Source organism: Poecile atricapillus, chromosome 1 (assembly GCF_030490865.1).
Source record: "Poecile atricapillus isolate bPoeAtr1 chromosome 1, bPoeAtr1.hap1, whole genome shotgun sequence".
In the NCBI taxonomy this organism is placed as follows: Eukaryota; Metazoa; Chordata; class Aves; order Passeriformes; family Paridae; genus Poecile; species Poecile atricapillus.
In genome coordinates, this window is record NC_081249.1 from 115,887,962 (window position 1) to 115,900,757 (window position 12,796).

The following is a 12,796-nucleotide window of genomic DNA, read 5'->3' on the forward strand; positions in this document are numbered from 1 at the left end:
TTATTCTGGTCTCTCCTGTGCTGCTCCCAGCCTGTCACTGAGCCCTGGTGGCTCTGAGCTTTCCCAGCTGCTCTGTTGGCTCTGCAGACGATGCGGTTTGGGAAATCTTTGCCTCTAAAACGCCCACCTGCAGGTCGCTAGCAGCCCATGTGGGATGAGTGGCTTTCCCCTGGCACAGGATGCAGCTCGGGACTGTCTGGGCAGTGTGCAGCAGCGTTTTGTTAATTAACAGCACTTCATTTTAATAACAATTATGATTGCTGCCAGAGCCTAGTCCCAAATGTGCTTTCCTGCACCACCACCCCACGTCTTTTGTACAGCACATCCTTTCCAACTGCTTTGACGATGCCTCTCTCTTCCAGCCCTTGCTTTCTCAGAACACACTTTCTCTTTTACACTTTTCTTACCATTTTCAGCATCTCTACCGCTACAGGGACCTGTGGCACTCATTGCCTACTGCTTTCCCCATCCCAGGGTGTCCAGAAACCCTCCCAGTCTGCAGAAAACCCTATAATTGTGTGGCCCAGCTTTGCTGCAGCCCTTCCAGAGGGCACCGTGTAAGCTTGGATGTAGGAGCGAGGTTTTGGGAGACCCTGAGCTGCCCTTGCCTCTGGGATCACCCTTCTGCAAACTGCCACCCCCTCTGGCAACCAAAAGGTCATGCTCATTTTATTTAAAGGTCTCTTAAAAAAAAAACAAACCCAGAGGTTTCTTGTTTGAAACAAAAAAAGAGAGAATTGTGACTAAAAAACAGAGAAAAGGAAAAATTCCTCATCCATCACCCCAGGGCGTCTTTTCCTTGCTGTAAGGCTCCGCTAGTTATTTATGGGCCTCTCTCAAAGGTGAGGTTTTCCACGTTCGATTTAACACCGCCCCTGGGCTCTGGCTGCAGCTCTGCCCTGCACGCAGACCTGGATGGAGGGGCTCACATCCCTGTGCCAGGCCCTCAGCACCCTCAGCCAGGAATTCTTCCCCAGTATCCCATCTAACACTGCCCTCTGGCAGTGGGAAGCCATTCCCTGTGTCCTGTCCCTCCATCCCTTGTGCCTCTCCAGCTCTCCTGGAGCACTGGATGGGGCTCCAAGGTCTCCCCAAAGTAGTGAGTGCTACTTACTGCTAATTATTTCCAGACAAGTCCTACCCCCTCTCCTTCACTCTGGCAGCTGGCAGCGTTCCCTTCCATCTGCACCTCCCTGGGCACATGGGCAGCCTCTGGATGTCGTTTCCTCTTTGCAGAACTACACCGAGTGCAGCTGCATCGCGGGGCCAGGGGGGTTCGCCAGGCTGGGCACCTGCGGCACTGCCTGCTCCCACCTCTTCATCCCCTTCGTGGTCCTGTCCTGCCTGGCAGGGATCCTCGCCAGCACATCCCACACGCCGTCCTTCATGCTCATCCTGAGGTGGGCACAGTCCTGGGCAACCACCGAGGGCTTCCAGAGGGGAGATTTGGGCCAGGAGGAAGGATTTCTCCAGCTGTGGGACTGGGGGTTCAACCAGCCCTGCCTGGGCGGTAAACCAGCCCTGGACTGCGCCTCCTGCCCTGTTCCTGCAGCCTGGGGGTTAAACCAGCCCTGGACTGCACCTCCTGCCCTGTTCCTGCAGCCTGGGGGTTAAACCAGCCCTGGACTGCACCTCCTGCCCTGTTCCTGCAGCCTGGGGGTTAAACCAGCCCTGGACTGCACCTCCTGCCCTGTTGCTGCTGTTTTCTCCTCAGCACACCGTGCGCCATTAACTCAGCAGTAATTCAGCACGGCAGCACTTGGGCGCTCCTTAAGCAGCTCTGTGTGAAGTTAAGAAGTTTAATTACCTTGCTTTGCTTGAAAGCAGCCTCCCCTCCGAGTGCAGAGAGGCAATTAGGGCTCCAGCTTCCTACATCCTTGGAAAGGTGCCTGTGGGGTGGAGCAGGATGGAGCCAGCCTAGATGTGAGCCCAAGCTGGTGGGGCTGGACCCCAGGGTGGGTAAAGCTGAGGGAGAGGGGAAAGCCATGGGGGAATCTCTGTCTTAGGCTATAAATGAACTTCCAAGCTCTTCCTGGGCCTGGCAGGATTTTCAGGCCAAGGAAAGGCCGTGTTTAGCCCTAAGGAATGAACCCTCATCAGCTTTAGTGATGTGAATGGGAGCTCCCTGGCATCCTTGGTGGCTGGGTTGAAGGACAAGTGTGTGGGTGAGGAGCTGTGCCAGGGAGGGAAGCATCCATCCTGGTGGGATTGCCAGAGGGCACGTGTTCCATTTTGTTTTTCAGGAGCATCCAGCCTGAAGACAAATCGTTCGCTGTTGGGATACAGTTCATGCTGCTGAGAGTTTTAGGTGATTTGAAACGTGCTAAAGTACCATCCTGGCAAATAATGGCAGCTCTTGGAGAGGGCTTTCCCAAGGCAGGGGAAGATGCTGCAGACCTGAAGGGTCTGGGGGTGCATGTGAGGGGGATGAGACAAGGCAGCTCCGAGGGCTCCATCTCCGTGTGTAAACAAAGGAGGGCTGGGAGTAACTTCAGGCTGTGTGCAGACACTGCTCTGCTCGCTCCAGCATATCAGGGAACTCCAAACCCTGTGCTGCGATCCCCCCAGCTGTTTTTCCAAAGGGGAAAATCCATGTTCCCCTGGAGGTCCCCAGGATGTGCCACAGCAGCCATGGGAAGGAGCAGTAAATGCTCAGAGTATAGAGGAGGTGAGCACTGGAACGGGCTGCCCGGGGCAGTGGTGGAGTCCCTGTCACTGAAATGTTCAGGAGGTACCTGCCTGTGGCTCCTGGGGCTGTGGTTTCAGCTGTGACACCTGGGGACATTGTTCAGGCTGTGGCACCTGGGGACATGGTTCTGGCTGTGGCACCTGGGGACATTGTTCAGGCTGTGGCACCTGGGGACATGGTTCAGGCTGTGGCACTTGGGGACATGGTTCAGGCTGTGGCACTTGGGGACATGGTTCAGGCTGTGGCACCTGCGGCTGTGGTTTGGGCTGCGGCTCCTGGGGCTGTGGTTTCAGCTGTGGCACCTGGGGACATTGTTCAGGCTGTGGCACCTGGGGACATTGTTTGGGCTGTGGCACTTGGGGAGGCCGTGGCACCTGGGCTGTGGTGTTGGGGTGGTTGTGCCACAGCAGGCCAGGCTGACCCTGTGTTCCAGCGTGGATGCCGGGCCCGGTGCTGTACGGCAGCGCCATCGACACCAGCTGCGTGCTGTGGGAGAGGAGGTGTGAGCGCACGGCTGCCTGCCGCTACTACGACAATACGCTCTTCAGGCAGAGGTAGGGATGGACAGCGGGCTTGGGGGCACCAAAGTGCTGTGCATGGCTCCAGGAGCTCACGGGGACACTTCCAGCCCCAACCAGGCCCTGCAAACTGCATACACACACAGGGGTTCAGTCCCAGCACAGCTCCAGGCTCGGCAGCAGAGGCAGTCCTGGAGCAGCCTCCCCACAGTCCCAGGGGTCAGTGCTAGGAGCTCTTGGGACATCCCCGCTGCCCTGACCCGCTGTGTTTGTGCCCCACAGGTATCTGGGGCTACAGTTTTTCTTCGAGGTGGGCGCCTTCCTGTGCTTCGGGGCTGTGTATCTGATTCTCAGCAAGCAGGAGAGGGAAGCCAGCCAGGCAGAGGAGGCAAAGGCAGAGCCAGAGAAGGAGAAACTGTCCGGAAACTCCAGGAAGAGCCCGGAGTCCAAAGTGTGAATCCAAAAAGGTGAATTGTGATCCGTTCTGGGCAGGTAACACCCTGTGAATCAGTGCACACCTGAGCTATGCAGGAGTGATGGACCCTGGGGCTGCTTCCTGATCTCCCAGGTGGGATGAACTCTTCCTGCAGTGCTGTGGCTCCATCCGTATGTTGTTCTCCACCTCAGGGGTGCAGCTTGTTCCTTCACATGGATTAGTCCACACGCTTTAACCCGTGGGCTCTGCAGCCTGCTGGATTTGTGTCCTTCAAAGCAGTTTTTCCTGCTGACCGTCTCGGTGATGCCAGCACCGTGCATTAACCATAAGCCTGAGGGGTTTTGTGGTGTGTTCTTTTTTAAATAAATCATTTTTAAGAAATGGTTTTGTACTGAACCCAAAGGATTTCTGTGACTGATAATTATAATTCTTACTTTTTTGTGCTATCAGCAGTTATTTTCTGATGGTCAGTGCTTATCACAGGAGCTCCCTGAAAAATGTGGGGGTTCAGGTGCATTCCTGGTTTGCAGTTCCAGAAGGGCAGAACTTTTCCCAGGGTTGCAGGATCAGAGGACAAAGTTGGAGCCCTCTCTAGACTGTAGAGCTTGTGGTTGGACCATCTGAGCCCAGCAGCAGCCAGCCCTGGGCTCCCTGAAGGGGGTTCTGTCTGTAATTACAGGGTGGCAGTCCAGCCTGGCGCTATTTTGGTTCAGCTGCCTCTATTTCCTGCATTCTTCCCATCCCAGGGCTCCTTCCCACCCAAGAGTGAATTGTGTTGCTCCTACCACCAGCGAGCAGCCACAGCCACTGGGTAACTTTGTCATTTTTGGCTCCAGAATGGAATTCAGTAGAGAAAACAAAATTTGTAAGTTCAACCCAAATAAGCAGAAAAGAAATACACAGGGGGGAAATTCCGTTCCCTCCTCCCACCCTGGCAGATATCCTCTGGGAAGGGCTGGGTGTGCAGAGAAGTGTAAGGGGGCCTGTGGTGAAGTGACTGAATTTAGCTATTTCCCCAAACTGTTTGCCCAGCCATTCTGAGGGTCCCAATTACCTCCGTGCAGACTGAGAGGTTGCTTGGAATTTTTTAGGGGTTGGTGTTGGGTTTTTTTCCCTATTTTTGTGCAGTGCCTTGTGTTCACTGAGTTAGGAGTGTACAGCCCGGTGATGTCTGGCTTCAGAGAAGGTTCTGGGAGGTTCTGCGTGGATGTTGCAGGGATGTAGGTGGAGCCACCCAAGGAAGCACGAGTAGCATTTGCTGACCTTTAGACAGCCAAAACTGGGAGTTTTGCACTACGCTCTTTTCCAAGCCATGGCCAGGCAGCATCTGTGGCTAAAGCAGCAGGAGGGGAATGGGAATGAGCAGCTTTGGGCAGGAGCAGGGAAGAGACGGCCCATGATGCCCAGGGTGGTTGTTCCAGCTCCTGGCATCCCAGGAATCTGTGGCATCCGCGGAGAAGGAGGTTCTTTCCTGACTGAGCACAAGCCTTGGCTCACAGGCACTTTCCTGCCGTGCTCAACTCAATCCCAAGTCGCTCCAAGGTACTTTCCACACCACAACAAACACAAACAACAGCACGATTTGCTCTGTATGGCGTGAAAAGCAGGGAGCTGCTATGTGCTGTGCCAGGAATCTGCCATGGATTCAATTCTTTGCCCATGGAGGTGGCCAAGACCGGGCTGGACCAAACTTGGAGCAACCTGGGGTAGTGCAAGGCATCCTTGCCCACGGCAGGGGGTGGGATGGGATGAGCTTTAAGGCCTTTCCAAGCAGAACCATTCTGTGATTCCATGGTTCTCTCCCCCATCCCACTGGAGCCCCTCAGGGCCGTGCAGCCTTCCTGAAAGTCCCTCAAGCCACTGCAAGCCGTGGTTTCATTTACAAAAAGGAGAGGGAAAGGGGATAATTAAATCCTTCCCCAAACTAAGCAGTAAGTTTAATTGCCTGTGGTGCTGCTGCAGGTGGCAGACGGGCTCACATCCCTCTCCTGCTGGGTTGGGATCCTGATGGATGCGCAAGGGGCCTGCAGGATGGCCTGGCCAACTCGATCCCAGCCCCTTCTCGCTTCTGGGCTTGGGGCTGCATGTTCCTTTTCCACTTGGAGAGCTCCCATCACATCATAGAAAGGTCTGGGTCAGGTAATACACAAGCTGGCACAGCCTGAATTCTTCCTTCCCTCGTTACCCCTCCAGCAGAGGACAGATCCCTGTGGATAAGCATCCAAGGCACTTGCAAATTGTGGCTTAGCTCTAGGCCTGTTATTCTGCTTTGGCTCTGGTAATTTCCATCGATTTGGGCTGGAGTTTATTCTGTAAAGAGAAATAAACCCGCATTTCCGCATCCCCTTCTCTGTGCTCTTTAAGAACGTGGTTGAAAGGGATTGACTTGCCAGGGAAGATTAAAGAGAGGCAGTTTGGAAAGGCTGCTCCCACCTCCTCGGCAGGGAGGGAGATAAAACCCAGGGAATATGAAAGGGTTGGCAGCAGCAAGGGAGCAGCAGGAAGAGTGTTTGATGCAGAGCAAGGGGCAGGCAGGCAGGAGGGCTGCAGAGAAAGGAAGCAAAGAAGGGGGTAGCAGCAGTAAAATCCACCCTGTGCCATTTGCCAGGTTCTCCCCGGAGGAGAAATCCCCTGGAGACAGCCAGAAACAGAATTTATGGAGCACTGAAGGGTACAGCTTGGGCACCAGCCAGGAATTGCACTGGGGGGGGTTAACAGGAGCTAATCCAGCTGTTCCAGAACTCCACAGGCTTCCTGGAACTGCAGCACTGGATGTTTCCATACAGCACTTTGCGGTGCCGGGGGTCACAGACCCCGAGGCAGAACGGTGCCTTTAAGGCTGGAGAGAATTGCACGGGGTCAAGAGGAGGAATTAAAACCAGAGGGGAGGACCCAAAGCACTTACGGAGCCCAGAGCTGCCTTGGAGTCAGGCACCATTCCCGTTCCTCTGGATAAAGAGCAAAGCTGAAGCTTTTGAATCACCCTTGGTGTGTTTAGGTCAGCCAGATCTCTCCCTGGAGTGCTCCTGGCCACTGCTGCAGCCAGACCCAAATGGTTTCTCCTGGTTTGCTGCTGCTGTTCCAGAGCAGGTTTTCCAGCACAGGGGATAGGGATGCTCCCAGGTGGATTCAGTGGCTGTTTGCAGGGGGCCAACAAAACACAAGTCAAAACCCACGGAACATTTCTCTTCAAACTCACTCAAGCTGCCTCTGGCAATCTGAAATCTGTTCCCAGAAAATGCTCATTGAGGAGACGCAGTTTGTGGCCAAAAGACAAAGAATTGCTCTTCCTGGGACTGAGGCAGAGCTGTGGATGGAATCCAGTCTCCAGGCTGGGGAAGAGGAAGGCAAATAACCCATAGGTGTCACGCTGAAGTACAAGAAAATCTAGGAAGTTCCCAGAGGGACACTGAAAAGATGAGCCAAGGAATCACTGAAATGCTAACAATCAAAACCACAATTCCCAGAAATGGGTGGCTTGCAGGGATCTCAGAAGGGGAAAACAGAGCAGTGGGGCAGATCCAGACCCAGCTCAGCACTGATCCCTGGAAAGATGCTGAAGAAGTGCGGTCACTTGGATAAGGATGCCATGGATTGTCTCACACAGATCACGTCAGACATTTCGTTTCTCCTTTGGGCAGGCACCTTTCCCACCTGGGGAAGCTGTGCTACCTCCTGACTGGAGGAAGGATTTTGACCCTGTCCCACCTTGTTCCCGTAAACCAATTACCAGCCAGATGGAATTATGCAGAGAGGAGAAAAAGAGGAGAAAAAACAGGCTTAATTGGAAAGCTTCAGCTCCAGGAGCTGCAGGTAGTTTGCTGCCTACCCAAAAGGATTTATCTACAAGAATCTCACCAGGACAGATCTGTCCTGTCTCTATGACTAATCAATATTTTAATTAATTACTTGGACGATGAGAGAAGCAAGAGCTAATAAAATTTCTGCTTACGGTCAGGAGTGCTGTGGATGGCAGGATTGGAATCCAAATCATTCACAGCAGATTGGAGAAATGGTGTGAAATGGATAACACTGGGATTTAACGTCAAGAGCAAAACAGCGGTGCAGGGGAAGGAGAGCTGGGGTGCAAAATTTGCCCTGCAAGAAAGGGGATGTGGCACCAGCGGAGTTTGAAGCTCATATTGTCCCTTTAAATTAAATTGGAATTCACAATTCACTGGCTGTCCTGTGAGGGGAAGATATGACCCCTTGCATTTGGAGGCATAAAATTATGCTGAATAAGTTTCTCTGCTTATTGCCAAGTGCATCTCCTCCAGTTGTGCTCTCTTGAAGGTCCAAGCAAACAGAGCAGAGTAAATCAGGAATTATCGCCTGTGTTGAGAGACAGGTTGAGTAATGATTACTCCTGAAATATGGAATTCATCTTTGGGGCTTAATGGACTTGCAGTGGAGCTGTGCAGGAGCTAGTTGCTGAAGGTTCTGAAATGATTGTGGTGAGGGAAGAGCATCCTTTATGCTGCAGATGTGATAAGAGCTGACGCTGCTCCCTGAGCACATTCCCAGCCTCAGCCTCATCTGTTGCTCTCAGGGTGCTGAAGGACAGAAGTGCTTTCGCACGGCGCTGATAAAGGCTGCCAGAACATTTTCATCCCTCTCCTCTCACTTTTCAAGGTAGAATGTCATTTGCTAAAGAGACCAGAACCTGAGATGGTTCCAAGCTGTGCACACTGGACACAACAACTTGTGCACACAACTTTCTGAGCAAACTCAGGAAAAAATACCATTCCCTGGAACAACTTGCTATTGAATTCTTCTTATTCCCTTTCCACCCTCCTCATCTCCTGTTTGTCCCAGTGCCGTGACCTAATTACACACTGGTGTAGTGATGGTGTCCAAATTGCACCCATGAAGTTTTGGGGATGCTGTGCTCATCTTTCTTCCCCCCCACCATTTTCTGGTTTCTTGTGACTGCAGGAGTGCTCTGGAGCATGGGCTGGACACAAATAATGAGATATTTATTCGCTGGGAGAGGGAAATGCCTGTGTGTGAAAGCACCTGCAGGAACAATAAATCCAGGTGGATTGCTGAGAAATGGAGACACTCTTGATGGTAATCAAACTGGGAACACTGAGGGAAACTCCATTCCCAGCATGCCTGATGGGGTACAGTCCCCACAACCCTGAGACAGGACAGATCCAGGCCCAGCCCCAGAGGATGGAGATGGCAGCAGCTGTGCCTGATTCACAAAAGCCAAAATAAGCATGATTTTAATGCAAAAGGCACCAGCTACACAGGCCTTTCCAAAAGCTATTTATTATTGCAAACAAAGAGAAATCAAAGAAGAATGGGAAGGCCCAGATATTCTGGAGGCCTCACATCATTCCTGGGATGATCCTGAGCAGACTGAGACACACAGGCCTTGGCACTAGCAGACATGTGAATGGCAGAGGAGGAGTGGGGGATATCCAGGAGCAAGAGGCTGAAATTCAGCAGGACTTGGGGAAATGTCGCTTTCCTATCCCAAAGGTCTCACACCAAGTCCTGCTGCATTGGTCTCCTGCACCTGGAGCAGAGGGTGCCTGTCCCCTCCAGCAGGAGGTGACACCTCCAGCTGTCCCAGGTCTGAGCTGGGGCTCACCTGCCCTGAGGATGTTCAGGCACACAGGAGTTTCTCTGGACCCTGGTGATAAGCCCAAAGGAAACCGCAGCTTTCCAGTTTCCAGGAAACTGTGGGGGAAAAGCTGCAGTGAACAGCTGGAAATGTTCCATGAAGTCCCAGCTGCAGAGTTTTCTGCATTTCTCATTCCTCGGGGGAGCCATTGCAGAAGATGTTCTGGGAACAGAGGATGCAGGAGTGAGCAGTGCCTAAAAAGAAGCTGGGAGACCGTGGCAGCTCAATCCTACAGGGGACAACATCCCAGCAGGATGACCCTGATCTCCTGGGCAGCCTCCACCATCCCATTCCCAGCCCAGCCGTGCCCATGGGGTGCTGCTGTCACCCCTCTCTCCTGAGGCCGGGACACATTCCAGCTGCAAGCTGTGCATGGAGCAAAAGGAGCCACCCACAAGCAGGCCCTGAGCACCCTCAGATCCCAGAGAGCCCTGGAAAGCAGGATCCGAGTCCTGGGAGGTGACAGAACCTTCCACACACACACCTCGAATCTCCTCTGGCCCGCACAAAGCTGCAGCTTTAATTTAGAGGCAGCTCTTGAGCCAGAGAGAACCACTCGTGATCTGGGTACGGTTAAATAATGGGAAAGGAGGGAGAAATTAGGCAGCAAATGTGCCTATTAATGAGGAACATGGCAGGAGAAATAACGGGACACCAGCAAAGGCAGGAGTGAAACAAAAGGAATGTGAAGTGGGAGCACCCCCGGGCACCGGGAGCAGCCAAGAGCTGCTGGAACAGGGATGGGGCACAGCAGCCCTCCCAGGGCCATGGGCTTGGCTCTCTGCACTCAAACAAAGTAAAAATACAGTGGTTGGTGGGCTAGCAGAGAGATAATCCCCATCACAGGACAATCCATGGGTGAAAACAAGCCTGGACTCCTGCTAGGTGGGATACTGGGAAGGAATCCTTCTCTGTGAGGGTGGGGAGGCTCAGCACAGGCTACATGGGCTCCTGGGGGCTTTGTCACACAGCCCTCAGCAAGTGACCTCAGTGTCCTGTCACTCCTATGGCTGCTCTGAACCTCGTCAGGGCCGTGGTTTAGTGCAGAGAGAGCTCTGGGGCTTTAATTTGGACATTAATAAATGTAATTCCGCTTCCACGTTTCTCTTCCACAAAGGGAAGAAGCGAGGTGTAGGAGTCCTGCTTTCTGAGGGGGGGAAAAATTAATAATTTTTAAAAAATAATGATAAAAAAAGGAAACTAGATGCTTCTGTTGTGCCCTGTGTGCCTGCTAGTGCTGGCTCCCCTGGGAATCACCTTCCCAATCCCACAGAACCATCTCAGCTGGTGAGTTCAGCCAGGATCTGGGGCCGCTGCAGGCAGGGATGCTGCTCCTGGGGGCAGCTGCTCTCTGCCATCCTGTTCCCTGCACTTCATTCCCCTCAGACTTCTCCAGACAGCAATAATAAGTGAACTCAAAGTCCTGAAGCCAGGAATAAATCATGACATGGGTGACACTTGTAATTGAGAATTTCTTAATTGCTGCGTTTGATTAAAGGGAGCTGCCGGCTTTGTGCATAAAAGGCAGAGACTCCAGAAACCCGAGGTAGGAAGAAAAGAAGATAAGAAGATGATGGGAACAGAAAAACGCAAGATCAAGGAGAAGAAAGGCTCGGGAGAAATCTTGTTGGGAGTACCAGAGATAAGGGAGACAAAAATAGAATGAGTGGTTTCACTTGTGACTACATCCATGTTTATTTCTGCCCTTTTGGGGCAGAAATACAGGGATTTGTGCTCTCCTGGTGTGAAATGCAGCAGCTATTTAGCACCACAAAGCACCAAAGATAAAGGCAGCATATCAAAAAGAACTAAAACCGACCAGGAAATTGCTTTTTTTTGTTGAAGTAAGGCACCAGGGAAATAGGAAAACCTTTCATTAGAATTTTGGTGGCTTCGCTGCCAGGAGGCAGCTCCAAAAAGCCACGAGCTGCACCCTGTGAGTGCCAGGAGTGTCTCCTGCCTCTGCCAAGGTCAGGGACACACATCCCTGTGCATCCCTTCTGGGATGGCAGTGCCTCTCCTGCCCCAAGCTGTCTTTCAGGGATATTCCTGACCTCTGCAAGTGGTTCAGGAGGAAACCCACAATATTGATCTCAGGGAGACGACAAGCACAGAGAAAAGAGCAAGAGGGATGGGGAAAGATTCCCTTTTTGGAGGGGAAATTCCTTCCTGGAGTGTTCTCCCCTCCCATGACACTTTTTGCCAGGCCAGGTGGGCAAAGCATGGGGAGCAGAGCAGCTGAGAGCTTGCACAGGGATCTCTGTTGAGCACAGAGAGGGGCACACAGGATATGTGCACTCCTCTCAGACTTTACTTTCCTCTTGTCCATCATCTTCTTCATTTCCAAAGGAATTACACAGAGCAGAAGCCTGGCTCTGTGCTGGTTGGACAGGTGTGGATAGGGCTTAAAGGGTGAGCCTGCCTTAGGTAAATCCTCCATCCTGTACAGATTTGTTCCAACTCAGATGACTTTTTTGTCTTTGTATGAACACCTTAGTGCTGTCTTTGTATGACTCCTTAGTGATGACTTAGAACGACCTCATTGCTCCCAGGTGGAAGCTGGAGGTTGTGACACTGCAGGAATAAAAATGCTCCATTTCCTCCCACTTTCATTGCTGTCCTGGCTGTTGTCTCCAGCCAGCTCTGAGCAAGTCTGCTCTGAATGAAAACAATATCGCTGCTATCGGTTAGTGGAAAGAGAGAAGAAAGAGAAATCCTGGTGCAGCAGAGATTTGCAGGGAGCTGGTGCCTGGGCTCTGGGCCACAGTGGGGCAGCCACCTCTGACACTGGGGATTTCCACAATTAAATGCACAAACAGTTCCAGCTGGAGCCAAAATCTTCAGGAGACTCCTGAGAGGCTGCCTTGCACTGACGGATACAGGGGCTTTCAATATAGTCAGTGCACTACAAAAAGGGTAGAAATTTGACCCTAAGAAATCTTTGCCTTGAGTTAGAACAGTCTGAAGAGTGTAAAATTTCAGATGCTCTGTAAGTAGCTTTTTTTCCTTCCCTTAAAAAAACCTTCATGGTTTTTTTAATTTTAATTTTAACCAATACATGGTATTGTTTTAATGAAAAGCAGCTCCCCAATAATCTGCAGCACAGGCTCATAAAATTTCCAGACTCATTAATTCTAATGATTTCCTTTGCGAACAGAGAGTCAAATGGAGCTGCTTCGTTCCTACAACTCCCGATTGCTTCCCACTGATGGGTTTTTTTCCCGGATCACTTATGTCTGTCTCCCTTTAAGCTGTGATAAATGCCAGGGCTCCTGGCACAGACAAATGGTGCATCTCACTTTTGGAAAGCTCGAGAGCATCTTCATTTTCTTCCCCTTGTCACACAGCCCTCCTTCCCGTGACAACAGTGTCCCCAGGAGTTCCAGGGCTGCCACCACTCCAGGCTGTGTTTGGAGAGCCACTCGTCCATGATCCTCCTGGGAAACAGCAGCATCCTCCTGGCCTTCCCATACCTAAAGGGGCTTCAGAAAGATGGGGACAGACATTTTAGTAGGTCCTGT

At 52.0% G+C, this 12,796-nt stretch overlaps 1 protein-coding gene across 3 annotated transcripts in view; it reads left to right on the forward strand.

Moving 5' to 3' along the window:
- SLCO2B1 (solute carrier organic anion transporter family member 2B1) overlaps positions 1-4,079 on the forward strand; it is a 35,644-nt gene extending 31,565 nt beyond the window's left edge. For 2 of the 3 annotated variants that reach the window (XM_058838936.1, XM_058838944.1), the window contains exons 12-15: positions 1,237-1,400; positions 2,244-2,308; positions 3,123-3,243; positions 3,490-4,074. In XM_058838936.1, the coding sequence (XP_058694919.1) occupies positions 1,237-1,400; positions 2,244-2,308; positions 3,123-3,243; positions 3,490-3,664 (525 nt within the window). In that variant the 3' untranslated portion in view covers positions 3,665-4,074. Of the gene's footprint in view, positions 1-1,236; positions 1,401-2,243; positions 2,309-3,122; positions 3,244-3,489 lie in introns of all 3 variants that reach the window. The other variant, XM_058838952.1, reaches the window with a different exon arrangement.
- The last annotated feature ends 8,717 nt before the right edge of the window (positions 4,080-12,796 follow it).